The 27,543-nt window shown below is 37.2% G+C and overlaps 1 protein-coding gene and 1 non-coding gene across 2 annotated transcripts in view; both read left to right on the top strand.

Annotated features, from left to right (window-relative positions):
• ZYG11A (zyg-11 family member A, cell cycle regulator) overlaps window positions 1-26,124 on the top strand; it is a 48,798-nt gene extending 22,674 nt beyond the window's left edge. Inside the window, exons 4-14 of the mRNA XM_045548007.1 lie at window positions 5,838-5,978; window positions 8,186-8,362; window positions 9,439-9,503; window positions 10,784-10,883; window positions 10,972-11,025; window positions 12,903-13,064; window positions 13,140-13,184; window positions 16,381-16,575; window positions 20,206-20,267; window positions 20,723-20,820; window positions 25,784-26,124. Of these exons, the coding sequence (XP_045403963.1) occupies window positions 5,838-5,978; window positions 8,186-8,362; window positions 9,439-9,503; window positions 10,784-10,883; window positions 10,972-11,025; window positions 12,903-13,064; window positions 13,140-13,184; window positions 16,381-16,575; window positions 20,206-20,267; window positions 20,723-20,820; window positions 25,784-25,947 (1,263 nt within the window). The 3' untranslated portion in view covers window positions 25,948-26,124. The remainder of the gene's footprint in view (window positions 1-5,837; window positions 5,979-8,185; window positions 8,363-9,438; window positions 9,504-10,783; window positions 10,884-10,971; window positions 11,026-12,902; window positions 13,065-13,139; window positions 13,185-16,380; window positions 16,576-20,205; window positions 20,268-20,722; window positions 20,821-25,783) is intronic.
• On the top strand, window positions 1,606-1,668 carry LOC123636238. Its single transcript, XR_006734435.1, has one exon. It is a non-coding gene; the product is annotated as a U7 small nuclear RNA (small nuclear RNA).
• Window positions 26,125-27,543: the final 1,419 nt, after the last annotated feature.

The raw sequence follows: 27,543 nt of genomic DNA, 5'->3' as shown, positions 1-27,543 counted from the left end.
TGGTTTTTGCAAATATTTTTATCCTGCTTTCTTACTGATTCTTTTATTATTTGAATTAATTTTATCATTGATGCTCTAGTTTTCCAAGTATACATTATGTCATCTGCAAATATAGATAATTTTATTTCTTCTTTTCCAATTCTTGTGCCTGTAATTTTCTTCTCTTGTCCACTTGCTTTATGTTATACCTCTAGTATTCAATTTTGGTGGAAATCAGGCATTCTTGTATCAATTCTGAGCTTATTGGGTGTTTTGGTTATCAGTTGCTGTGTAAGAAACCATAAAACTTAACATCATTGCCGTCCAGCCATGTGAGAGCCAAGAAAAAACAAACAAAAAAAATTAACATCATAAAGCAAAAACCATTTTATTAACTTCTTACGATTCTGTGGCTTGGCTGGGGCTCACCTGGTAGTTTTTCTGCAGGTCTCATTAGAGACTTCTCATGGTTATGGTTACTTGGTGGTAGTAACTGGAAATTCCAAGAAGGCCTCCTTTGCTCACATGACTAGCACCTCAGTGTTCCTCGCTGTGCCTTTTGGCCCTTGATGTTTCAGGGCCCCTTCACATGGTCTCTCTCCAACAGGGTGAAACTGGTCTTATATGGTGGCCCAGGGCTTCAAGAAACAGCATGTGAAAGCTGCCAATCCTCTTAAGGCCTGGGCTCAGAGATCCCAGAATGTCACTTCCGTTACATTGTATTGGTTCAAGCCAGTCACAAAGCCTGTCCATAATCAAGAGGAGGGTTAATAAAGTTCCACTTCTTGATGTGAGAAGTGACCTGGTATATATGGGCAGGGGTAGGAATTTGGCCATTTGGGGAGACTAGCTGTTGCTGTGTGTATGCATTTAAATTGTTTGTCCACTAAATAAAATGTTGGGTTTAGGGTTAAGGTATACTATGTATATTTTATCATGTTAAAGAAGTATCCATTTCTGTTTTCTCAGGAGTTTTTAGTAGGAATGACAGTTGGATTTATTTTATCAAAATTTTTTTTAGCATCTATGTTGATACTCAAATGATTTTTTCTTCCTAGACCTATTAGTATGGTGAATTAATTGATTTCCTAATATTGACCCATTTTTGTATTGTTGGCATAAACCCCACTTGGTCACATGCTATTTTCTTCATGTGATGTATTTGTTCACCAAGAGTTTATTTAATATTTTTACAGTGATAGTCATAAATAACATTGGACTAGTTTTCTTTTTTGTGCTGTCTTTGTCACATTTAGTTATCAGGGTTATACTTGATTCATAAAACACAAATTTGGAAGTTTTCATTCATTTTCTATGCTCTGAAACAATTTACATAGCATAAGGACTAGTTCATGATATTTATTCTATGGCCTTTCTATCTCTACTGGTGAGTTTTGGCAAACTATAGTTCCTAAAAATAGGAAATTAACTGTTTCATCTAGGGTTTTATATTCATCCTTTGTCATTTAAAATTTTTATATCTGTGTTTCTCCCTCTTTTTCCTAATTAGTGATTTTTTCTTCTTTTCATCATTAATTCCAGCTTTTACCTTTCCTGTGTTTTGAGTTTGATCTACTTTATTGTTCTTTTCTAGCTTTTTAAATTTCCTTTAAAATTGTTCTGTTTTAGTGTCACAGCTCTTTTAGAATTTGTCCAGTGGATTTTTCAGTCCTCACCAGAAGACTCCTTAAAGAAATAAAAATGAAAAAATTCTTCTGTTTTTATCAATATAAGTACTTAAAATTAATTTAATTAAAATTGATCAGTGCTTTAGATGTACGCTATAGCTTCTGATGTGTGGTATTTTCATTATTTCAAAAATCTCTAACATTCTGTTTGTATTTTCCCCTTCATTCAAGAGTTGTTTTGTAAAGGACATCTACATTTCCAGGCAGCAGTGCCTTTATAGTTTTTGATTTTATTAAAAATTTCTAATTTAGCAATAAATTACATTGCTTTTTGTTGTTGTTGTTGTTGTTGTTTTTTGTTGTTTTTTTTTTGAGACAGAGTCTCGCTGCATTGCCCAGGCTAGAGTGAGTGCCGTGGCGTCAGCCCAGCTCACAGCAACCTCAAAGTCCTGGGCTTAAGCGATCCTACTGCCTCAACCTCCTGAGTAGCTGGGACTACAGGCATGTGCCACCATGCCCGGCTAATTTTTGCTATATATATATTTTAGTTGGCCAGATAATTTCTTTCTATTTTTAGTAGAGACGGGGTCTCACTCTTGCTCAGGCTGGTCTCGAACTCCTGACCTCGAGCAATCCACCCGCCTCGGCCTCCCAGAGTGCTAGGATTACAGGCGTGAGCCACCGCGCCCGGCCAATAAATTACATTGTGACCAGAGATTTCTTTGTGCCCTACTATAAGATCAGTTTTTGTGAATGTTGCATGTGTGCTTGAGTAGAAGCTATAATATATTCATTGAATTATAATGCTCAGTATATAACTGTGACGTGTATGTTATTTGTTTTGATGTTATATCTTTATTTTTGTCCACTTGACCTGTCTTATATTAAGACTAGTGTATTAAAGTCTCCTATCTTCTTTGCAGCTCCTGTTGTTTCTGCTTCATATGGGTGGTTGCTATGATTGCTATGGTTGCTGTATTATTTGTGCATAGACATTCACAATTATATCTTGTGCATTAGGGCTTTTGTCATTCTAAGGGTCTTTGTCTCGCTAAATGCTGAATTCTACATTTTCTGCCATAAGATTGCCCTCCACCCCATTTATTTTTATTCTTTTAAATCACTTTTAGGTGTGCTTGTGTATATTACATAGAGTTTGCATTATGTACCAATTAAAAAATCGTAGTAAATAAATGAGTTAAGCCCATATGTACTTCTTCTTTTTTTTTTTTTTTTTTTTTTTAGACAGAGTCTCACTCTGTTGCCTAGGCTAGAGTGCCGTGACGTCAGCCTAGCTCACAGCAACCTCAGACTCCTGGGCTCAAGCAATCCTTCTGCCTCAGCCTCTGGAGTAGCTGGGACTAGAGGCATGTGCCACCATGCTCGGCTAATTTTTTCTATATATTTTTAGTTGTCTATATAATTTCTTTCTATTTTTAGTAGAGACGGGGTCTCACTCTTGCTCAGGCTGGTCTCGAACTCCTGAGCTCAAATGATCCACCCACTTCGGCCTTCCAGAGTGCTAAGATTACAGGCATGAGCCACTGCCCCTGGCCCCATATGCACTTCTTGATATCACTGATATATTTGGCATCTACTCCATCATATTAATTTCTTATAATTACTGTGTGTATTGCATTTATGAGTCTTTGTTTTTATATATATTTTTAATTTCTTTTGGCATTTAGAAGGTATTTTATTCTAGTGGTTATGTTTGTATTTATCCATTTTATGCCTTTAATCCTCTGACTTTTACTCTCAGGTCTGTCTGCCTTTTTTTTTTTGTTAAAGAAATTTATTTATTTTTCTTATTTATTTAGTAGAAATGGGGTTTCACTCTCTTTTTTTTTTTTTTTTGAGACAGAGTCTCACTCTGTTGCCCGGGCTAGAGTGAGTGCCGTGGCGTCAGCCTAGCTCACAGCAACCTCAAACTCCTGGGCTCAAGCAATCCTCCTGCCTTCTGCCTCCCGAGTAGCTGGGACTACAGGCATGCACCACCATGCCCAGCTAATTTTTTCTATATATATATGTTTTCAGCTGTCCGTATAATTTCTTTCTATTTTTAGTAGAGACAGGGTCTCACTCTTGCTCAGGCTGGTCTCGAACTCCTGAGCTCAAACAATCTGCCCGCCTCGGCCTCCCAGAGTGCTAGGATTACAGGCGTGAGCCACCGTGCCTGGCCTGGGGTTTCACTCTTTCTCAGGCTGTTCTTGAACTCCTGACCTCAAGTGAGTCTCCCACCTCAGCCTCCCAGAGTGTTAGGATTACAGGTGTGAGCCACCACGCCCGGCGTGTCAGTTTAAATAAGTAATAGTTTGATACCCCTTATGTATACAACAATCAGTGAACTTACTCTGTTTCTCCCATATTGTCATCCTATTCCTCTCATTTTTAAATAGCATTTTTTTTGGTCTTATGAGAGCATGTAATTTTTATGTATTATTTTATCCATGTCTCCTTGTTTAGTGTTAGCTTTATAATCAAATACATTGAACCCTTACCATCTGTCCCTTTGCTAAAGTTTCCCCAGTCTTCTTTTGGTGGTATGAAAATTATCCTCTAGTAGATTTTTCAGGAAGGGGGAGTTGTCAGTATTCCCTAAATTCTTATCCTTCAATCTCTCTCTCTCTCTTTTTTTTATAGCCTTGGTATTTGAAGGGTAGGTTGGCTAGATATAAACTCATTTGTTCACCCTTTATTTCCTTGTTTATTAAAAATGCTTATTCACTCTTGCTTTGTGTGTTACTTGCTTTTGGTAAGTCTGGTTGCAGTCTAATTCTCTTCCCATGTAATTTATTTGATCTTTTTAAAGCCCTCAAGATTGTTGTCTTTATCCTTAAATTCTAGTGCTTATACTGTGATATGTCTCAGACTTGATTTGGATCAGTTTCCCAGGTACCTGGGAGGTTCTATCAGTGTGTAGATTCAGGTTTGTTATGTCTAGAAAGTTTTTTTGGATAGTAGTTTTAAATATTCATTTTTCTCCCAGGAACTTCGATTTTTATATGTTGGATCTTCTTTGTCTTTCTTCTATTTTGACACTCAATTTTAAATCCTTTTTACTTCTTTCTGTTTTAAAATTTTCTTTCTCTTGTTTCCTGCTTTTCTTCCTCTTACTAAATTTTCATTCAAATCTGTTTTCCCTTGAGCACCTTGTACTTAGTCTTCATGTTTGATATGGTTTTATATTTTTCTTTCCTCCTGAATTTAATAAAATCCTGTTTCACCTTTTTGATGTTTGGGCTATTTTTTCATTTTCCAAAATTCTTACTGAGAATATTTAATTCAGTTTTAAGTGCTCTTACAATTTTCCTATTCATTGGTGTATGGTAAGAATTTGTCTCAGCTAATATTTGCATTTTCTGGTTTCTTACGATTGCTTTATATGGAATTGGTTTGAATCTTTATGTTTCTTGGCATTTAGTTGACAAGGTTCCTAAATTTAAAAGCACTGTCCTGTCAATTTGGTAAAGTGAGATTTCTTTAATAGATGATGTTATTGGTAATGGTAGGGTGGAGAAGGGATTGTTTTCATTTTGCAGGATCCTTAATTCTACCTCTTCCCCTTATTTTTTTCCTTTTCCTTCACTACTCAGGAATGTTGAAAACTGGATCATGTCTAGTTTTATTTAAATTCCTTGTTGATTGATTTCATGGTTTGGAGAGAGGATATATATATAGGGGAGGGAAGTGTTGGGAGTAGGAGGGTTGCAGAATCAGGAGGCTGCCATTATCCTTTAGATCTGAAGTGTATGCATATATATGGACTTCTTTGAATGTAGTCATTAGTAGCAGGGAAGAATTACTAAATAATACTACTAAAAAAAAGTCTACTCTTTTTTTTATTTTTATTTTGTGGCCTTTTTTCTTACTATCTAATTTATGTGAGTATTGAGAAAACATTATATGCATTCATCATTGGTTGTTTAAAAATTTACATGTTACATTCAGTGGAGGTCTTAACTGTAATACATTTGTAGGGAGATGGTTTTTGATTCTGACTCCACCACTTAATTGCTTTCTTATTACTAAGCAGCACAGTTCCCTTCTCCAGACCCATGTGTTAAAAATGAGGTTGATGATAGCATTTATCTATTAGAATTATGATTAAATGATAACTTTGTCAAGCATCTGGAACATTTACTTAAACATCTGTTATTATTGAGGACCCAAAAAGCCTGTGCTTGAAGATGATTGGGGAATCCTACTGCTAACATCTTTGTTTTTCAGGTTGCTGGAGGAGCCAATATGAATCAGATTACAGAAGCACTGAGCAGATACAGGAACAGGTCATGTTTTATGAAGGAAGCCCTTTACAGGCTCTTCACAGAGACATTTTCGGTGCAAGTAACCATGCCTGCTATTTTAAAGGTAATTGCAGAAAGACAGTTTTTGTTACTACTACTTAGCTTGGTTCTATTAAAACATGTTCACTAAACACACCGAATACAATAACATATATGCCTTATTCTATAGTGAGTCAAGTGCCCTCTTAGAGAAAAGAAAATGATGTTAAGCTTAGGTGCCAAATTGTCTCACTTTGCGCATCTGGATTTACGTGGAATCAATTTAAATCAAATAATTTTTTAAATTTGGTTTAAGTAAGGGGATAATAGGAGCACTGCACTATTTTGTCTAAAACAGGACCTACTAATCTATTAACATGAATTCACTTTGCCCTAGAAGTTTTTTCTTCCTCATTTATTCATTTATTTGTTCACTCTTGAAAATCATAACATTTATCTGATTTTCTGAAAGAAAGTAAGCCTAGAACAAAATAAAAATAATTGAGGATGGCCAAATCTGCCATTTTAAAGTATTTTGTAAACAAAATAAAGTTACAATTATTGAGATAGTCAAACTTAACTTTGGTTTAGGGAAGGATGAGTTTAAGTGTAATTCAAAGTATTAAGTGGTTTGGGAAAGAAAATTGCAGTTATTTATTTTTCTTTTATACATGTGTTTATTTGAAAATTGTAATTCTTTAGAATTAAGTGAAACATAAAAGTGAAGGGTCTTGAGAAAAACCTTGTCTTTATTGTTTGTAATTCTTTGCAGTTCATTTAAAATATGGCTGTTTCTGCAGCATGGGGGATTAAATTTAGTCACAACTTAAAAGCAATACTGTATAAAGAAAAAATCTAGACCTTTGTTTTCCATCTGTGTTGAGATTGAATTAGATGTTCTAAAAGTCCTTTTCGTTAACTAAGATTCTCTGATTTTTGTGAAAAATCCCATTTCTTTTGGTTTCTGGATTTCTAAATTGCAGATGATTGCAATCTAATAAAACCCAAAGAGCAGCTTAGCAATATACAAAAAAAGTCATTTTCCATAGCAGAAGTATATCCCAGGTCTGTTTCTCGGCTTCATAAATTCATGCAGCTGTCAAAGTTAATGGGGTCTGGTCTCTTAACATCATGATTTATATAGTATCAGTAGATTCATATCTGAGATAATTATCTCTATTTGATAGAGGAAACATGTTCCTGAATGTTAGTGTAGGTGGGGTCTAAGCTTAGAACAATGCCCTTGTTTTACATTTGTGTTCTAGGTCTTCCACAGTCTGGCTTTAAATTCCTTTTTTTTTTTTTTTTTCTGAGGCAGAGTCTCACTCTGTCGCCCCTGTAGAATGCAGTGGCATCATTGTAGCTCACTGGAACCTCAAACTCCTGGGCTCAAGTGATCCTTCTGCCTCAGCCTCCCGAGTAGGTGGAACTACAGGTGTACACTGCAGCACCCAGCTAATTTTTCTACTTTTAGTAAAGATGGGGTCTCGTTCTTGCTCAGGCTGGTCTTAAACTCCTGAGCTCAAGCAGTCCTCCCACCTCGGCCTCCCAGAGTGCTGGGATTACAGGTACTCACCAGGCCTAAATTACCTTTCTAGTGTTTTGTGTTATCACTTTTCAAATTCTTCTCCTCTGTTGTGGATTCGTCCCATCCTCTTGTCCACTTTGTCATTTTCCTTATCATACTTCCCTTCCCTGGGAATACCCTGTCCATTTTGCCCCTACTTCTCTGTCTCTTTTGCCCCTACTTCTCTCTCTTTCTGTCTAATCCTATCTGAGACCCTGCCTAGATGTGCTTTCGGCATGAAGCTTTTTGATTATCTACTGGAAGGGATCACTCCCTCGATAACTGCATCAGAAACCACTTTATTTGTACCTCTTTTAGGTTGCCTTTTGTTTTTCAATTTTATGTTTTGGCATTCCTCACAGTGTTATTTGCTTATGTACCTATTTCTCTTAGAAGGCTTTCTGCTAATGAATAAATCTGAATCATGTTTGTATCCACTGCAATGCCTATCATAATAGATGATTATGAAATTAATTTTATAGATAAGGAAATAGAGGTCCAGAGAGGGGAAGTGACTTGCCCAAAGTTAGACAGCTATAGTTAGTGACTGCATTTGGATTAGAAGGTACTGTTGCAATACTTTGATGTCCTAAAGAATAAATGCTAATAATAGGGAAAATCTGTTACTGTCCCAGTGAGGAAATGTTTTGGCCAACCAAAATACATAAGACCGTATAAAGAATATGAATGTTGTCATATGCCACTAAAAACAAGTTCATCTTCAGCTTGTGGCTGTAGGAATGAGGAATCATCCATTGGATTTGCCAGTGCAGTTCACGGCCAGTGCTTGTGCTCTGAACTTAACACGCCAGGGCCTGGCCAGGGGGATGCCTGTTCGTCTATTGTCAGAGGTCACCTGTCTACTTTTCAAGGCTCTGAAAAACTTCCCCCATTACCAGCAGGTAATTTGAATTGAATATTTGTTTGTGCTCTTTTAACTTCAGGATAAATATATGAAAAATAGGTATTATTTAATTCTGATTTTCCCTCCTGTTAGAGAAAGAGAATAGATGAATTTGCATTTGTTACAGAAAAAATAGGAAATATGGATAAGCAATGATGTTAACATTTTTTAAATCTCTCATAAACTAGTTATCCAGAAACCTCTATTAACACTTAAGTATATCCTTTTAGGCTTAAAAATCTTGACTTCTACCTCACCCCATACATGAAAGTGAAGTTTGACTAAATCATAGATCTAAATATAAAAGCTAACACAATAAAAATTTTGTAAGAAAACAGAAAATATTTATGACCTCAAGGTAAGCAAAAATATCTTAGGATACAAACATCAAGAAAGGAAAAAATGAAAGTTCATCAAAATTAAAAATTTTTCTCTCACACACTTAAACATGTGCACATACATATGCAAACATTAAGAAAAATACTGTTTGGCACAAAAAGGAATGAAGTACTCATATATGCCACATGAACCTCAAAAACACATGCTGAGCAAAGTAAGCAAGACATGAAAAAACAGATAGTATATGATTCCATTTATGTGAAACCTTAAAAAAACTACTCTGTAATGACAGTGTAATTTCTGGGGCTGGGGTTTGCAAGGTCAGGATTGACTGGAAGGGGTCACAGTGCAACTCTTTGGGATGATAGAAGTATTTTTATCTTGATCGAGGCGGTGGTTGCACAGGTGTATGAATTTGTCAAATCTAGTTCAAATGTGTACTTAAAATGGGAGTTGATTTTTTAAAAATACAGTTAGGAAGGTAGTTTTCTCCACTCATTTAAAAAAAATTCATATTTTACCTTCTCTTGAAAGTTCCTGCTCAACTCAGTCTTCATTCCTGAATAGCAACCATCAGTTATATAATATTATTAAATAAAAAACTTGAAGAGGGCCAGGTACTCAGTGAGCTCTCAATAAGAAAAGTTCAGTGGTAGGACCTTCCAAATGTTTAGAACCTTTATTTAGAATGGAGTATGACATTTGTTCAAACTATTTTTCTTTATTCTCTAAAAGTTACAGAAGAATTGTCTTCTCTCCTTAACCAATTCCAGGATTCTTGTGGATGTTCCATTTGACAGGCAAGTATAAAACTTGGTCATCTGATTGGGGTGTTGACCAGTGTTACTCAGAGCATTGTTGGCTTTTGATCATTGAACACATGGGCCTGGTTAAGGCTGGAATAAGGTGTTTTGGGAGAAGGCTCTATTGAGCCTCTTCCACAGAGAGGTGATTAGAAGTACCGGCTTGCAAATGTTATCTCCTAAAGCGATTCCAATATAGGGCAGTGGGTAAAAAACATAGGCTCTGGAGAGTCAAACACACTTGGACTGAAGTTCTAGACCTTCCATTATCTTTGCTCATAAGTTTCTTCATTTGTCAGTGTTTGTGCCTAGTTTAAGGAAGTATAGGCTATTCTAAAGAATATTAGTCATTCTTTTCATTACATAATTATTACTTTGTTATTTAATAATAATTTTTAAAAATCATCATCATCCTAGATATGCCAGAGGGATTCCTCTTGAGGCCTTTGTAATCTTCCAGATTAGTGAGTTTACAAATATATAATAGTTGGCTGAGTGTGGTGGCTCATGTCTGTAATCCTAGCTCTTTGGGAAGCCAAGTTGGGAGGATTGCTTGAGGCCAGGAGTTTGAGACTAACCTGATCAAGAGTAAGGCCCCATCTCACAGAAAAAATAGAAAAATTAGCCAGGCGTGGTATTGCACACCTACAGTCCCAGCTACTCAGGAGGCTGAGTCAGGAGGATCACTTGAGCCAAAGAGTTTGAGGTTGCAGTGACCTACAGTGATGCCACTGCACTCTAGCTCAGCAAGAGTGAGACCGTGTCTCAAAAAAAATCCAAAAACAAAAGCAAAAACAAAGATATTTATAATATCTGATGCAAAGAACAGAAAAATGAGGCACAAGCTGACATGAGCAAAGCCTCTGATTTGTGGGTACAAAGTTGTTGGCTAAGCCACTTTCTAACCAAGTGATTTGTTTGCTGCAGAATTTGAGGTCTACAATTCAGTTTACAAATTACTACCTCTGTGGGAACTCCCTTTCTTTTTCAGATCCATGGTAGTAGAAAGTGAATGATAAAGTTTTTTTGCTTGGATTTCTTTCTCCAAATCTTGTGCATTTTGCTCACATTCTTATTTATCTACTCTCCTGTTCCCCTCCTGATCTTCTCCTGTCTTTGCCAAATGCTCTTGGTTTTCACAGCTGAGGGTTTAGAAGTCCAAGACTATCTTTGTTACAGGATTAGATGGGGAAAGCTAAGTGATTTCTGTCCTCCGCCCAAATCTGTAGTTTCACGAATTTTATTTAATTGTGAGAAAAATAAATACTGCTTTTCAGGTTTGATGCAGCCAGGTTTGTTATGAGATGGCTCTGTAAGCATGAAAACCCCAAGATGCAAACAATGGCAGTGAGCATCACCTCTATTTTAGCCCTGCAGGTATGTGATTGCTTAAAGGCAAGATGTCTGTCTCCCTAGTTTTTATAGAGTTCAAATATTTCACATTAGGCTTTCTGTTTGCGTCTAGCTCTCACCTGAGCAAACTGTACAACTGAAAGAAGAGCTCTTCATGGCAGTTAAGGTAGGTTGATTGTCACTGTTTTTGTGCCTGGGAAAAAACAGCCTACAAAGTATCTGTTGTGGACTGGGCTCTGCCTGATTGTCACTTTTATAACTCTTTTTTTGTTGTTGTTAAGTAAATTTATGACCATAGTTTTAAAAAATCATTCTAAAAGGACTAAATGAGATATCTGTAAAACATGCTCTCCATAAGAAAGTTTCTACTCTTAACAGCTACTTCTTTTGGAATTTACCTCCACATTTCTAAATATAATAAGATGCAGTTTCTTGATTTAACAGTTTTAGGTGTTATCAATTGGTTTTGCTGCTATGGTAGAGAAGAATGTAGTTCTACATATTTCTACAAATTACATCCTCTTCCAGTCCCCAGCAAACTTATGTCACAATTTTTAATAAATTGGTAATCAGTATTTACATTATCATGCTAATTGCTCATTAAAAATTTACATAGTTTTATTTTGTACTTATTTTAGTTGACATTTGAGCCATCTTTTTTTTTAAAGAGTCATTTATATTTCCTGTAAACTGTCTATTCATGGCCTTTTGTATATTTTCTTTTGGGTGTTTGGCTTTTTTCCTACTTCATAGGATTTTCTTTAATACATTAAGGAAACAAGCCTTTGACCAAGGTATTAGATGCATATATATTTTTTTTTTAAAGAGTCGGGGTCTCACTCTTGCTCAGGCTGGTCTCAAATTCCTGAGCTCAAGCAATCCTCCTGCCTTGGCCTCCCAGAGTGCTAGGATTACAGGCATGAGCCACCATGTCCGGCCCCGGAAATTTTCTGATCTAAAATGGTACATTGGAATTCATTAAAGCAAGACAAAGGTTTCCTCAAGATGTAAGGTTATGTGGTTATAACACTGGCCTTATGTTCTGTCCCTATTGATCTGCTCAGTGGCCTAGAACAGCAGACTTTTTCTTGCCCCAAACTTTGCTGGGCATGTGCTTCCTCCCACCCACCAACACTATTCCTGCATGTGCCCATTTCTTACCTGGCTGACTTATCCTCTTTTTCTTCTGGTCTCAGTTTACATATTACCTTTGTATGGAAGCTTCCTTCTCCCACCCTTTTTAAAGTAAATTCTTAGGCTTTTATGTGTTTCTGTCAGAGCTTTTACCAGCACTTAAAATTCTTTTATTTAGTTGAGAAAAACCAACTTTTTCTTTTTGTCTGCCTCTCCTACCTGAATGAATATCTCACTTACAGAAAAGGTGTTGATTAAGCATTCTGAATAAATAAAGAGTGGAATAGCTAATATGTATTGGATTGTGAACTTTATTGCCAAGTGCCAAAAATTGGACTAAGTGCTCATTAAGCTTTAATTTTTTGTTGTTATCATTTAATCCTCATAAAGACTTTAAGAGGGGCTGGGTGTGGTGGCCCACACCTATAATCCTAGCACTCTGGGAGACCAAGGCAGGAGGATCCCTTGAGCTCAGGAGTTCGAGACCAGTCTGAGCAAGAGTAAGACCCCATCTCTACTAAAAATAGAAAAAATTAGCCGGGCATGGTGGCACACACCTGTGGTCCCAGCTACTTGGGAGGCTGAGGCAGAAGGATGGCTTGAGCCCAGGAGTTTGAGGTTGCAGTGAGCTATTATGAAGCCACTACACTCTAGCACTGTAGCCCAGGCGACAGAGCAAGAGTCTGTCTCAAAAAAAAAAAAAAGAAACAACACACACACACACAAAAAAAAACTTTAAGAGGTAGGTGTAATTTATTTTTAGAAAGAAAATAGATCACAAAGCTATTAAGTGGTAGAACTTGGGTTTAGAGCCCAGGTTTGATTCTCAAGCTGTTTTTACTTTCCTTATACTGGAATTGAATTAGTCATTAGTGCATCTAACTCCCTATCTATCTCTTTTGTTTTTAGGAACTTCTAGCAATAGTAAAACAAAAGACTACTGAGAATTTAGATGATGTCACCCTCTTGTTTACTTTGAAAGCACTTTGGAATCTTACAGATGAGTCTCCAGATGCCTGCAAGCACTTTGTTGAAAATCAAGGATTGGCAGTCTTCATGCAAGTCTTGGAGGTGGGAAGACAGGATTGAGTTTATATGTAAAGTTCTTTTCTTCATGATAAAGTAACCTGTATGTTCTTTTGACAGACTTTTTCAGAGTCAGCAATACAAAGCAAAGTACTTGGTCTTTTGGTAAGGAGAATTGTTCTGAATTAATTTTAATTACTTCTTAAAAATGCTAACATTTTGGTAGTACCTACTATATGCTAGGCACTGTTGTAAGCAATTTACATGAATAAACTCATTTAATCTTCACATCCCTGTAAAGTAAATACCACTGTATATTAGTTATCTATTGCTGTGAACAAACTGTAGCTTAGTGGCTTAAAACAATAGCTATTTTTATTATGAATCTATGGGTTAGCAATTTGAGCTCTGCTCAGCTCAGCTGTACAGTTCTGCTGGTCTCATATGGGATCACTCATGTAGCTACAGTCATCTGGTGGCTTGAGTGGGGCTGGCTAGTTGAAGATGAGCTGACTCTCGTGTCTGCCAGTTGGTGCTGGTTGTTGGCTGGCCCTGTGTCTCCAGGTGCTTCTTCACATGGCAGTCACAGGACAACAATAGAGCGTGGGTCCCACTGTCCAGTGCTTTTTAAGCCTCTGCTTATGTCACTTTTGTACTTCACATCTGTTTGGACAGTGCAGATTATGTAGTTAAGCCCAGATTAAAGGCAATGGCCATCCCTTGATGGGAGGAGCAGCAAAGTCACATTGCTAAAGGGTTAGGAAAAACTGTGTTATGTCTGTACCACACACTGTTACCCACATTTCATAGATAAAGACTCTGAGGCTCAGAAGTGCCATTTATCTGGTCACCTAGGTAGTAAGAGGCAGAATCAAAATTCAAGCTCAGGCAGTCTAGTTCTAGACACTCTGATATTAACCACTTTATTATACTTTACCAAGGCAATCAATTTTTTTAGAAATTTTTTTGTTTATACCTCTGTACTGCCTCTCAGTCAGGATATTCAATAATTGAGAAATTTCTTTGTTTCCCAAAGATAACAGTGAAGATTTTCAAAAAGTATTAAAGACATATTATAAGCATATGCAGTTTGCCATGCCCTGTGCAATGGGAGGCAGACAGATGTATGAAATACATCAAGGTGATGATGCTTATAACTTTGGGGAGGTGGTGTTACATATGTACAAATAGCTCTCTTGACTGTGGTAAGTGCTAGGAGAGAGGCACAAAGTCCATTGGGAGCCTTTGGTTCTAGATCATGAAATCCCTCAAGGCCAGGACCGTGCCTTATCCTTTTACTGTACTTTGCCTATATAGGACTCAGAACAGAGTAAATGTGAAAGTCTTCACAGGGAGGAATAAATGATTAATATTGGAAATCTGAAGGTACAGAAAAGTAGAAAGAAGAGATAAAGGAAGTAGAGGATAAAGGTCATTTTGGGCTAGAGAAGGTGAGAAAATGTGTAATCATTTCAGGGACACTGTAAAACAGAATAGTTGGAATTTTGGGAGAAGATGGGAAGGAGAAAAACAATGGGAATTAATGCCAGAAAACTGGATCAAAGCCTCATATATCCTGTAAAATGCTAAGTATCCCAGTAGCAGACCTAAAAGATCTTCCTTTTTTTTTTTTTTTTTTTTTTTTGAGACAGTCTTGCTCTGTCACCTCAGGTCGAGTATAGTGGTGTCATCATAGCTCACTGCAACCTCAAACTCCCAGGCTCCAGTGATCCTTGTGCCTCAGCCTCCTAAGTAGCTGGGAGTACAGGTGCATGCCACTGCACCTGGCTAATTTTTCTATGTTTAGTAAATATGGGGTCTTGCTCTTGCTCAGTCTGGTCTTGAAGTCCTAAACTCAAGCAGTCCTCCCACCTTGGCTTCCCAGAGTGGTAGGATTAACAGCCATGAGCCACTGCACCTGGCCTACTTTTTTTTTTTTCTCTTTCTTTCTTTCTTTCTTTTTTTTTTTTAAGAATCTCTCAGAATGCTAAATGTTTACAAGAAAAAACTTGGGGCTCAACTGAGGTGCTCCTCTCAGTAATGCTGAGGATGCTATCATCTTGTTTCTCCTTGTTTGGGGCTAACATCTGATAAACTTAACACTGAAATCATGTTATTGACAAGAGTATAGTTGGTCTTAGGAACAACAGGTAAGGCAGGGGGGCATTTTAATTTATGCTTCAACTTTTAGTGTCCTGTGCTCTTTTCAACATACTGATGTCTAGGGTGTACTTCCTGAAAGCTGCTTCAAAAGCAGCAGAAGTTAGCACTAACACTGACTGCTGTGTTTACTTCTACTGTTTGTTTCACCCCTTAAACCTTGTTTTTTTCATTTGTGTTGACAGGCTGTAAGGTGACCCTGATGATCCCAACCTCCTGGCATTTACATCTTTATGTAATAATCCCTGCCCCTCAAGTGTGGGCAGGACCTTTTACTTGCTTCTAGCATTTAGACCATAGTAAAGATGATAGAATATTACTCCTGTGATTATGTTACCACATATGTGTGTGTGCTAGCAGACACAATGGCTCTGAAGGAGTAAACTGTCATGAAGTAAATTGTTGGGGCAATGAGAAGCCCACATTTCAGGGAACTTTGGGCAGCTTCTAGGAGCTGAGGGTGGCTTCCAGGAAGAAACTGAATCATTCAGTCCTGCAGCCCCAGAAAATGAATTCTGCTAACCGTCCAAGCTAGCTTGGAAGTAGATTCTTCCTCATTGGAGCCTCCAGATGAGAATGCAGCCCAGCCACCACTTTGATTGTGAGATCTAAGAGTAGAGGATCTAGTTAAGTCATGCCTAGACTCCTTATCCTCAGAAACTGTGAGATAATAAATGCATATTGTTTTAAGCCACTAAGTGTGGTAATTTGTTACACAGCTTAGAAAAGTAATGCAATGTATAAAATACTACCTGCCTTTCAGTGTTGTTGTTAAAACTTGAAGATAAGGTAATATTTAGTAGGCCCTCAGTAATGTTAAGTGTTTGAGTTAGGCCTGGATGTGTATTTTAGTTTAACCACTTATTAGCAGTGTGAACCTGACAAGTTAGTCTTGCTGAGTATCAAGTTTCTTGATAGAATTATTTTAAAGATTAAATGAGATAAGGTAGATAAAGACATTTTTATGTATCAAGGACTGTGCCTAGCACTTAGTAAGTGCTTATTCAGTGATTTGTTATTAATTATCATCCTCATCATCAAGGGATGAGATTGTGAGTATTGGGCTAAATTGAGAGGGAGGGGGATGAAAGTAAGTGTTCTGAATGTAGCTGCACTGAACAGTGGAAAGAGAAGAGAAACCAGTTCCTGATTCTTTCCTGCCTTCCTGTCCCTGATGTTCCCTGCTCCATCTGACCTGTAGAACAACGTAGCAGAAGTCAAAGAGCTGTCTTCCAGGCTTATGAGTGAAGATATGATGAAGCGTGTCGGCCGTTTACTCCACAGCAAGGAAATGGAAGTGAGCTATTTTGCTGCAGGTATCATAGCCCACCTGACATCGGACAGACAGTCTTGGCTATCCCGTGACTTTCAGAGGAGTGCTCTTCTCCAAGATCTGGTATAGGAACCATTCTTTATAAAATCCGGAGTAATCTCTTCTAAAAAAAAAAAAATCTTATTTTTCCAAATCATAAGAGTTTTAGAAATACATGATCATTGTAGGACATGGGAAAAACACAGAAGAAGAAATTGTAACTCACGCATACCTCACCTGCCAAAGCCAATCTCTGTTAACATTTTGTTGCATTCCTTCTGATATTTTTCTTTTATAAAAGTTACACATGCAGGCCAGGCATGGTGTCTTATGCCTGTCATCCCAGTACTTTGTGAAACTGAGGCAGGAGGATTGCTTAAGCCCAGGAGTTCAAGACCAGCCTAGGCAACATAGACAAATCTCTACAACAGATAAGAAAAATTAGCCAGGCGTGGTAGTACATGCCTGTAGTCCCAGCTTCTTGGGATGCTGAGCAGGAGGATCCCTTGAGCCCAGGAGTTGGAGGTTGCAGTGAGTTATGATGATGCCACTTACACGACAGCCTGAGTGACAGAGTGAGACCCTATCTCTAAAAAAAGAAAAAAAAAAGTTATACATGGAAATAGTTGCATATGGCTTGTTCCAGTCCTCTTTCCCATTTTCAGCTCTGTTAAAAGCCATTTCTTTTGGTATTTACTTTTTTTGTTGTTGTTAGTTTTTGTTTTTTTTTTTTTTTGAGACAGAGTCTCACTCTGTTGCCCTGGCTAGAGTGCCATGGCATCAGCCTAGCTCACAGCAACCTCAAACTCCTGGGCTTAAGCAATCCTCCTGCCTCAGCCTCCCAAGTAGCTGGGACTACAGGCATGCGCCACCATGCCCGGCTAATTTTTTGTATATATTTTTAGTTGTCTAGCTAATTTCTTTCTATTTTTAGTAGAGACGGGGTCTCACTCTTGCTCAGGCTGGTCTCGAACCCCTGACTTTGAGTGATCCTCCCTCTTCGGCTTCCCAGAGTGCTAGGATTATGTGCCCGGCCTCTTTTGGTATTTACTTCTGTACCTCTAAATAATGTTGCTTTTTTTTTTTGTTTGTTTTGAGACAAAGTCTCATTTTGTTGCCCAGGCTAGAGTGCCGTGGAGTCAGCCTAGCTCACAGCAACCTAGCAACCTCAAACTCCTGGGCTCATGCAATCCTGCTGCCTCAGCCTCTCAAGTAGCTGGGACTATAGGCATGCGCCACCATGCCCGGCTAATTTTTTATATATTTTTTTTAGTTGTCCATATGATTTCTTTCTATTTTTAGTAGAGATGGGGTCTCACTCTTGCTCAGGCTGGTCTCGAACTGCTAAGCTCAAACAATCCGCCCACCTCGGCCTCCCAGAGTGCTAGGATTACAGGCGTGAGCCCACTCACCCAGCCAATGTTGCTATTCTTGACTTTGCAGTTTTAGGCATCATCTATCAATTCATTTTCTCACTCTGGAAAATGAAGATTCTTTTTCTTACTGTCCCTATGCATACCCTTTCCAGGTATATTCTTCAAGTATAAATCTTTTAATACATTCAAATATATTCTGTCCACTTTACTTTGTCAGAGTCTTCTTTCCTAGAGCCTTCCATCTGGTCTGCTTGTTTTATATACAGTATCTGCTATACCTCTGTCACCCTAGGATATTGCTTTACTATCCTGGAGATTCCCTCTGCCCCTCTTTTGTTGGATTCCCTGTTTCCTGGATTTTATACCTTCCTGTTTCTTGGTTTATTCCCTCATTTGTTGGATTATATCCTCCAGTAGCTTCCTAAGAAGAGACACATAACAGTAAGACCATACCTGTTTGAAAAGCCCTTTGTTTCCAGTCCAGTAGCTGGGACTACAGGTGTATGCCACCATGCCTGGCTAATTTTTCTAATTTTTTTGCAGAGATTTGTCTCACTATGTTGCCTAGGCTGGTCTTCAACTCCTGGGCTTAAGCAATCCTCTTGCCTCAGCCTCCTGAGTAGCTGGGACTATAGCCATGTGCCACTACTCCTGGCTTATTTTTCTATTTTTTTGTGGGGTTCGGGGCAGCGGTGTGTGTGAGTGTGGGGTGGTGTCTCGGTGTGTTTCTTAGGCTAGTCTTAGACTCCTGGCCTCAAGCGATCCTCTGGACTTGGCCTCCCAAAATGTCAGGATTACAGGCGTGAGCCATGCGCCCGGCTGCTCTGTTGTCTTTTACTTCTCAGTATCACTGTTGTGAACTCCTGTGAAGTTTTTTCTTTTTTAATCTTTAAGATCTTTGTCCTCAATATTCAGAAATTACAATGATGTCCCTTGATGTGGGTTTATTTTCATATGTTGTATTGGGTTCTTAACACATAGGAAGCTTGTTTCTTTCAGTTTTGGGAAACTTCTTGTTTAAATTGTTTTCACCAACCCCCCAATCCCCTTTTATTTTTTCTCTCATTGTGGGATGTTGGCCTTCCCAGGTTCATTTTTTCATGCCTATCTCCCTTGTCTCTCTATTTGTCCTTCTTGATCTTCTTTAACTTCTATTTCTCTTGAATTTTGCATTTCTCCTCTTATGTTTCCAAGAACTCCTTTTTGTTAATAGTTCTCTGAATGACTTTTTAAAGAAAATACGATATCCTGTTCCTATTTCATGGTCTCTATATCTAGTTTCTCTTCTCTTTAGAGGCATTAATGATAATTAATTTTTTAAAATTTTCCTCTTCCTTGAAATTCTGTTTCCTACAGGTTGCTTTTTTTCCCCTATTTGTTTTGTTCCTTTGTGTTAGAGATTTTCTTAAAGTGTATGGTGATCCTCAGCTGTCCATTAACATCAAGAGTGGGACAGTTTGAAAACTGCAAATGGGTAGAACTTGCCAACTGTGAGCTTCACTATAGAGTGATCTGGATTTAGGTGTTCCTCGATGTCAGTGTCTCCTTAGATCTTTTGTTCTAAACTGGTTGGAACTTACCTGGAGAAGAATCTTCTGTTCTCTTGCATAAAACTATAAGCTTGGTTTCCAGCACTCTGAAAGCTCAGTAAAGGAAAAGAGTTTGGGCCAGGGAAGTCTCAAATTTTATTTAGATTTTCACTTCAATCCCCTGTTTTTAGCATAGTGCTCCCACCCTTAATTGTTCATGGGTTTGCCTAGTCTTTTATTAGAGGTGGGAGAGGAGATCTGGAAGTCTTAGTCCCTGGGTTCTTTTCACAAATCCTGTTTTCAACACCACCTCTAATTTCACTTGGCGAAGTACAATGCGTGCCAAATTTTTAAGTCTCTTAGGGGTTCTATTTAAATTGGTTTGTTTTTTAGCCTTTCCCAGTGCTATATCAAATCAGTTGCCATTTCTCCATCTGTTTTGTTCTCTTGTGTTGCCTTTTATTTTAAAGCCGTTTTTACTATTAATATTAATGGTATTTGAGGAAAGAGTAGAGGTAAATGCATGCTCAGCCCATTATCTTTAAACAGATGCTCCTTTTTATTGCATTTTTTTCCCCACATGACTTGCTTCATATATTCTACATATATAATGATTATCTGATTGATATTTTGTCAAGTAGTTATGTCTAAATTTGTTTATTCTCATTTTGAAGACTTTTGTTTTAAAATATGTGTATTAATAATTATAAATAACATGTAATCATTTATTATGACCTCTGTAAAATGATGGACCACAATATTAGAATCCTGGTTCCTCTCTCTCTCTCTTTTTTTTTTTTTTGGTATAGCATGCAACCATCCAGAATTGGCCAAGTTCAAGTTGTAAGATGACAGCATTGGTGACCTACAGGTAATTTCATGATGATCATGTGCAGTTCTTAAAGCTTGTCCTCAGTATACTCAATGATAAAGTATTAGAGTCAATTAGCCTTGTGTTCAAATCCTATTTCTCTGCGATACCGGGAAAATCATTTCTAGAAAATCTGTGAGGCTCAGTTTTCCTCATCTGTAAAATGAGGCTGACAGTGTATATGAGATTGAGGACAAAATGAGATATTGAATGTGTAGTGTCTAACACAGAATGCAGTTTCTTAAATGGTAACTCCCTTCATATACTTAGTAATAATACATCTGCATCAGTGAGATCTACTACGTCAGTTACCGTTTCTCCATCTGCTTTGTTCTCTTGTGTTTGCCTTTTATTTTAACCCATTTCCCCAAACCCTCTGGGGAAATGTTGAAAATTATCATTATATCCCTGAACATTGGCCAGAGTTCTAAAATAACATCTTTGTACTTTTTTAGATCTTTCAAGGCATTTTTCCCACTCCTTGGCAACTTCTCTCAACCAGAGGTTCAGCTCTGGGCACTATGGGCTATGTATCATGTCTGCAGTAAAAACCGTATGTATTCAAAACGTAATAGTTTTCTAGCTATTTTTCTGTGTAAGGAACACATTTAAGATGGATTTTCAAAAAATTATTTCGTCTGTGTTTTCTGAATTTAGCTGTTTTTAAAAAGAAACTGGAAAGTTGTTTTAGTTAAAAAGTGCTACAGAATTACTAATATATTTGGGGTGTATAGCAAGCAGTATAGACAGTGCAAGTTTGTTCCCATTCCTGTTCCCTACAGGCAAGCACTGTTAATAATTTGATAGCTATCCTTCCAATACTTTTCTAAATCCATGCTATATTTAGTGTATGCTTGCTATCTATCTATCTCTCTATATATCTATCTGTGCATGTTGTCCTACAACTTGTTCTTTTCATTCAACAGTTTATCACTAACACTCTGTGGTATTACATAGATCTGCCTCTTTATAATGGTCTATGGGATATGGGAGACCAACAGTCAGGTTATTTCCCAGCCAGATTAAATGTTTTTGCACTTGAGAATTTTTGGTTTATATCCTTTGCTCAGGATTATTGTAAACACTTCGCTTTTATTATAAAAGAGATACAGGCTATGATTTTATATTAGAAAACTCAAAAGAAAACTTACAGAATTAAAAGTTTAGCATATTGACTAGTTATGAGGCAAATGTATAAAAACAAATAGTTTTCTAAAACCAGCAAAAAATCAGAAAATAAGGGAAAAGATATCATTCACTTTATCAACAAAAACATAAAATTTCTAAAAATGGCTTTAACAAGTAATGAATCAGACCTGTATGCAGAAAACTATGAAATAATATAAAAGGCTGAAATATTATGAAACATACCGTATTCCAAGATGGAAAGACTTATGAAGATACAGATGTCAATTGTGTAATACAATTGAAGTGAATGGGTAAGAGTTGGGGGATCTGAAAATTATTCCAAAGTTCATCTGGCAGAATAAATAGGCAAGAACTAACAAAGAAAAATTATTTTCAGGAGCGTGCCCTAACAGTTCTCTTAACATTATAAAAATGTGCTATGAGTGGTGCTGACATATGAATAGATAGGCAGAATGGATCAGAATGGCCTTGAAACTGACTCCAGTATATTCAGTTACAACAGGAGTAACCATAACAACAGTTAGAATTTAGTTGAGTACTTACTATGTGCCAGGCAGTGTTGTAAGCTCTTTATGTGTAACTCCTTTAGTCTTCACTAGTATTGTCATTATTATTATCATCCATCATAGATGAGAAAACTGAGGCACAGAGAGGTTAAGTAATTTGTCCAAGTTTAAAACAGCTTGTAGCTGCCAGAGCCAAGGTTCTAACCTAATGATCTGACTCCTGAAGCAGCACCTTTAATTATGACTACTAAGTATTTCTTCACCCTGTGGATGTAATAATTTAACCGGTCTCCTTTGGACGATGGACATTGTTTCCAGTCTTTTCTTATTACAAACACTACTTCAATAAATAATAACATATATAAATAGAAAAAGCAAGATGCACATATATAAGTAATAGTGTTGTGATTTAGGGGACAGATACTGGATCCACACTACCTGTGCTGTATTCCCAGTTTCTGCAATTTACTAACTGGAGCAAGGTACTCAGCTCCTCTGTGCCTCAGTTTCATCTATAAAATGGGAATAATAATACCTACTTCACACGGTGGTTATGAGAATTGAGTTAATACTTGTAAGGCATTTAGAACAGTGCTTGGCTCATACTAGTGTTTGTTAAATAACTGTACTCCATCTTGCAAGTGTATCAGTTAATCAGCAGAATCCTTGGAATTGCTGAGTCAAAGGGTGTTTTTTTGTTTGGTTTTGTTTTTTAGTAAATAGAGAATTTATTTGGGCGAAATTTGAGGACTGCAGCCCAGGAAACATATATTCAAGTTGCTTTGAATATATGTTCCCGTAAAGGGTTTTTAAAAATATTTGTAATTTTGATATGTATTGCTAAATTGCCCTCCAAAAAGTTGATTACCAATTTGTATTCCCATTAGCAATGTATGAGATCTTGCCAGTTTCCCTACATTGTTCCAAAAACAATGTTAATTGAACTTTTTGATCTTTGTCAGTCTAAAGTGAAAGTGATAGTCTCAGTTGACATTTCTTTTAGATAAGGTTAACCACCTTTTCTTATTATATTCCTATGTGTCATTTCCTTTTCTGTGAATTGTCTGTTGATATCCTTTTTGTACTTTTGTTCTATTTTGTCTTTTTCTTTTTGATTTGAAGGAACTCTTTATATATTAGGTCTTTGTCATATATGTGTTAAATATTTTTTCTCAGTTTTTCTGATTTTGTCCATTATGTTTACAATTAAATCTTTTCTTATGGCCTTTGGATTTTGGGTCATGTTTACACTTACATTATGAGATGTCTCATGTTCTAGTGTGTTTTTGTTTTCATATTAGTCTTTGATGTATTTGAAACTTTTCTTGATGTGTGGCTTGAGGTCTGAGTATAACTTAATGTTTTCTAGATTTCTGTAATACTTTGTCCCAATATCATCTTTTATTAAATAGTCCATATTTTTCCTGCTGATAAGCAAGCTACCCTCTTCTTGATTTTTCTGGTCTATTTTTGGATTATCTGTTTTATCTTTCCATGTGCTAACTCCACACCGTTTTAACAGTTATGTCTTATAGTATACTTTAGTATATGGAAAGATTAGTACATTACTTACTCTCATTTATGTTGGCTATCTTGTTTTTTTAAAAATATCAACCATAGACTTACCTTTTTAAATTCTTCCTCTAAAGCAGTCCTTTTAGCATTTTTATGAGCATCATGTTAAATTTATAAATCAACTTCAAGGCAATTCCCATCTCTATGACAAATAAGTATTTCCATCCAAAAAATGGCTAATCAATATATTTTAGTTCTACCTTGTTTTCACATCCTTACAGGTAGTTTAGCTGTTATTATTTTATACAGTCCATGTTTATTTCAGTTTTCCCAAATGTTTACCATTTTCTTTTGCTCACCATTGCTTCATTTACCCTACTCCGTTTCTTGGTTCAGGTTTTGATGGTCTGTTAGTGACAAAATCTGCACCCTCTCCTCAATTCTTATTGTTAAATAATAGTATAGCTAGGTATAGAATTCTAGAATGGCAGTTATTTTCTTTCGGCATTTGGGAGAAAAAAATATTTCCATTTCCATTTTCTATTGTTGCTGTTGTGGTCTGCTGTCAGCCTAATTATCATTCCTTGATATGTAATTTTTCTTTTGAGGGAGGTGCCTTTATGGTCTCTTACTTTTTGCTAATCTGCAGTTTTACTACATTTTATCTGTAGATTTATTTTTATTTATTATGCTTTGGACTTCTGTTTCCCAAAATTAAGAATTCATGTCTTTCCAAGATAATGAAAATTCTCAGCCATGTTCTTTTAAAATATTACTGTTCCTCCATTTTCTCTTTTTTTCTTGTGGAACTTCTACAGGCACTCCCCCACCCCCCACCACTTTTAATAGTTTACATGTTGTCTTTGTCCATTTTCTGCACTATAAAAATACTTGACACTGAGTAATTTGTAAAGGAAAGGGGTTTAGTTTATGGTTCTGGAAGCTAGAAAGTCCGCCATTGGGTGGCTGCATCTAGTGAGGGCCTGGTGCTGCTTTATAGCATGGAGGGAGCAAGCAAGCACGTGTTAAAAAAGAGCAGGCCCACTCCTGGGAGAACTAACCCGTCCTGAGAGAGCTACATTCTTCTTTATGAGGGCTGAGCCTGCATGACCTAAGCACCTCCCACTAGGCCCCATCTCTCAGCACTGCCACATTGAGGAATTAATTTCCAACATGGGAACTTTTCGGGGATACACACAAACCATAGCACATGTTTTTGTTCCTTTGTGCTACTTTCTGGGCAATCACCTTGGATGTGCTCTTGAGTTCATTGTTTCTCTCTTTGGCTATGTCTGAACCTACTCTTGGACTGATTAAACCTTTAATTTCAGTGATGCATTTTTAAATGTATATAATTTTTATTTGCTTCTTTTTCAAGTCTTCCTGGTTTTTATTCTGTAAAAGTAATTATGTTATGGTCTTCATCTGATCTTATGTGTATGCATGTTGTGGGGGGGTATTGTCTAGCTGTTCTTTTGGATTATGAGATCACCTTTAGCAGGCCTTGTTTTTCTGTGAGAATCCATTTTAGAGTGGATTGATGTGTTCCTTCAGCACAGTTTTATATTTGTTTCTGTGAAATGCTTCTATAGGTTTTCCTACACTTGAGCTAATTTTTATATTAATTTCTCAGCAACATTCAGGTAGTATAAATTCCAACCCTGTTACCCACTTGGGACTGTGGCTATGAATTCTCAGGAAAGACTTTTCTTCTACTCCTGTGTACCCCTAGAGCCCAGGCTGAGATAGGATGCTTCATTGTCTTATCCCTTCTCTTGTACAGCCCTCTGAGGGTCCAGCTTTATGCACTGATATTTGCTTGCAACTTTCCAAGTTAAAATTTAAATTCCTAGGTTAATAACAGTCCCCTTCTGCCCCAGGATAGCCACAGGTTAGCTTACATGAGCTTAAGTGCTTCGTTTCTGGATCCTGGAAATTTTCTTTACCTTGTACATTCAGCTATGCATTAAAATATTTACAAATTATAGTGTATCCAATATCTTTGTGTTTTCAGTTATTTAGTCCAACATATTGCCTGAACTTTAAATGTGTATTATCTTTGTAATAAGAGAAGTTTGCATCTTTTTAGCTAGGATTAAAGATGTTTGAAGCATAGAGTTATCTGGAAGTAAACACACTAAAATGATCATCTGTTATCTCATCATACAAGCCAGGCATTATTTAAGTTTTGACATATTTCTTTAGAATTGACTCATTTTATCTGTTAATTTCTGGGCCAAAGGGCTTAAACATTTGTATTGTTTCTTCAGAACAGTGAATGTGATGACTTGGGAATATCTAAAATGTCATTTGTCCATGGAGTGTCTTTGCTTGATTTTCTTTCAGCCAGCAAATACTGCAAAATGTTAGTCGAAGAAGAAGGATTACAGCTTCTGTGTGATATCCAGGAGCACAGTGAGGCAAACCCCCAAGCACAGCAGATTGCAGCCTCCATTCTAGATGACTTCAGAATGCATTTCATGAATTATCAGAGACTCCCTCTGTGTTGAATGCAGTTCTTAACCTAAGGGGCTTCATGGGTGCTCTCTGTTCTTCAACGTCAGTCCCTCTGCCCTGTCAGTAATTGAATGTTGAAACCAGTTGTTGAAGTTTGTGAATTGGCTGTCTCATTGGCCATTTATTGTTGATTTTCTATAAGTTACAAAAAGGTTGGATTTGTAGATAGTCATGACCCCAAATCAAGTTGGAATCATTTTGGGGACACCCCTTCAGCAGCAATTTTGAAGAATTAAACTATGGACTCTTGGGAAAACCTTGTGTGGGAACAGCTATGCCAGTTACTTAGCCGTGGACAACTTTTTTACTTTGGGAACATGTCGGGGGAATGGGACCAGTTACCCAGTAGAAGAAAGGAAAGACCTATAGAGAGACCTCGGTTATGTTCAGTTTCCTGAGTAGTTATTTGTGCTTATGTGAAGCTACCAGAAAAGAAGTATATAAAAAGAAAGTGGGAAATACATGCTTATAAATATGTTGTTTGTAAGGCAGAACTTCTGGTGAAGGGATAAAAAATAATTTTCCCTTCCCTTCTTTTCTTCCCTTCCCCCCTCCTTTTCTTCCCTTCCTTCTTTTCTTCCTCCCTCCCTCCATTCTTCCATCCATCCCTCCCTCCCTCCCTCCCTTGCTTCCTTCCTTCCTTCCCTCCCACCCCTCAGAGACCAAAGTACTTTTCACTTGAAGGAAGGAAAGAAAAATATATATTTTGGGGAGGAGGGGCTGGGTACATTCACACCTAACGGGTACATTGTGCACTATCCAGGGGAGATGGATACACTTATAACCTTGACTCATGTTACAAAAGCAATTTAGGTAACCAAAACATTTGTACCCCTGAAATATACTGAAATTTAAAAATAAATAAAAGCCCTGCAATATGAAAAAGAAAAGAAAAATATATATTTTTACAACTTTATTCTTTGGCCCTTTTTCCTGCAACTTTATAAACTGTATCAGAAGCTTTTATTTGTGGCCTCTGCAAAGCTGCTCTGAGGAATAGAGTATGAACTCCTTCCTTGCCTTATTGACTACTGATGAACATGTTTTATCATTTATTTTTAAGTTTTTCAAAAAACAAAAGTAAATTCCTATTTGATTATTAGCATAGCTTAGAACTAGATTTTTGTGCTTTTAGCTAGCGTGGTCCAGACTCTTAACTGAAGTACCGTGTACCATCTTTTGGAATCAAGGAGGAAAAAAAAAAATCACATTCTAAACTATTACCAGTGTCCTACTAGATAAGCAGGATTTGTAACCTATTTCCTTCAATAGTCCTTAAACTGTGCTGGTTCCTCACGCTCTTCTGCATGATTCTAGCAAGGGTGTCTTGAGTTTCCTGACCTGGGTTCCAGGATCTTGGAAAATTGTGTCATCAGATCCTAGCTTTTGCTAATGGGAGGATGTGTTGTGGGGTGGAAATCACTGTGTTGAGGTCCAGGTCTATACTAGGCACCCTTTTTTCTTGTTCACAGTAATCATCAGGGGTAGATAAAGTTTCATTTTCCTTACTTAACAGATGAGAAAAAAGAAGTTCAGTAAGGTTGTTGCTTTGCTGAGTAGTCCTAGCTGGTATAGTCTGTGCTAATTGT

Source organism: Lemur catta, chromosome 3 (assembly GCF_020740605.2).
Source record: "Lemur catta isolate mLemCat1 chromosome 3, mLemCat1.pri, whole genome shotgun sequence".
In the NCBI taxonomy this organism is placed as follows: Eukaryota; Metazoa; Chordata; class Mammalia; order Primates; family Lemuridae; genus Lemur; species Lemur catta.
Note: the sequence above shows the minus strand (reverse complement) of the source record. Positions and strands in the feature narration are given on the sequence as shown.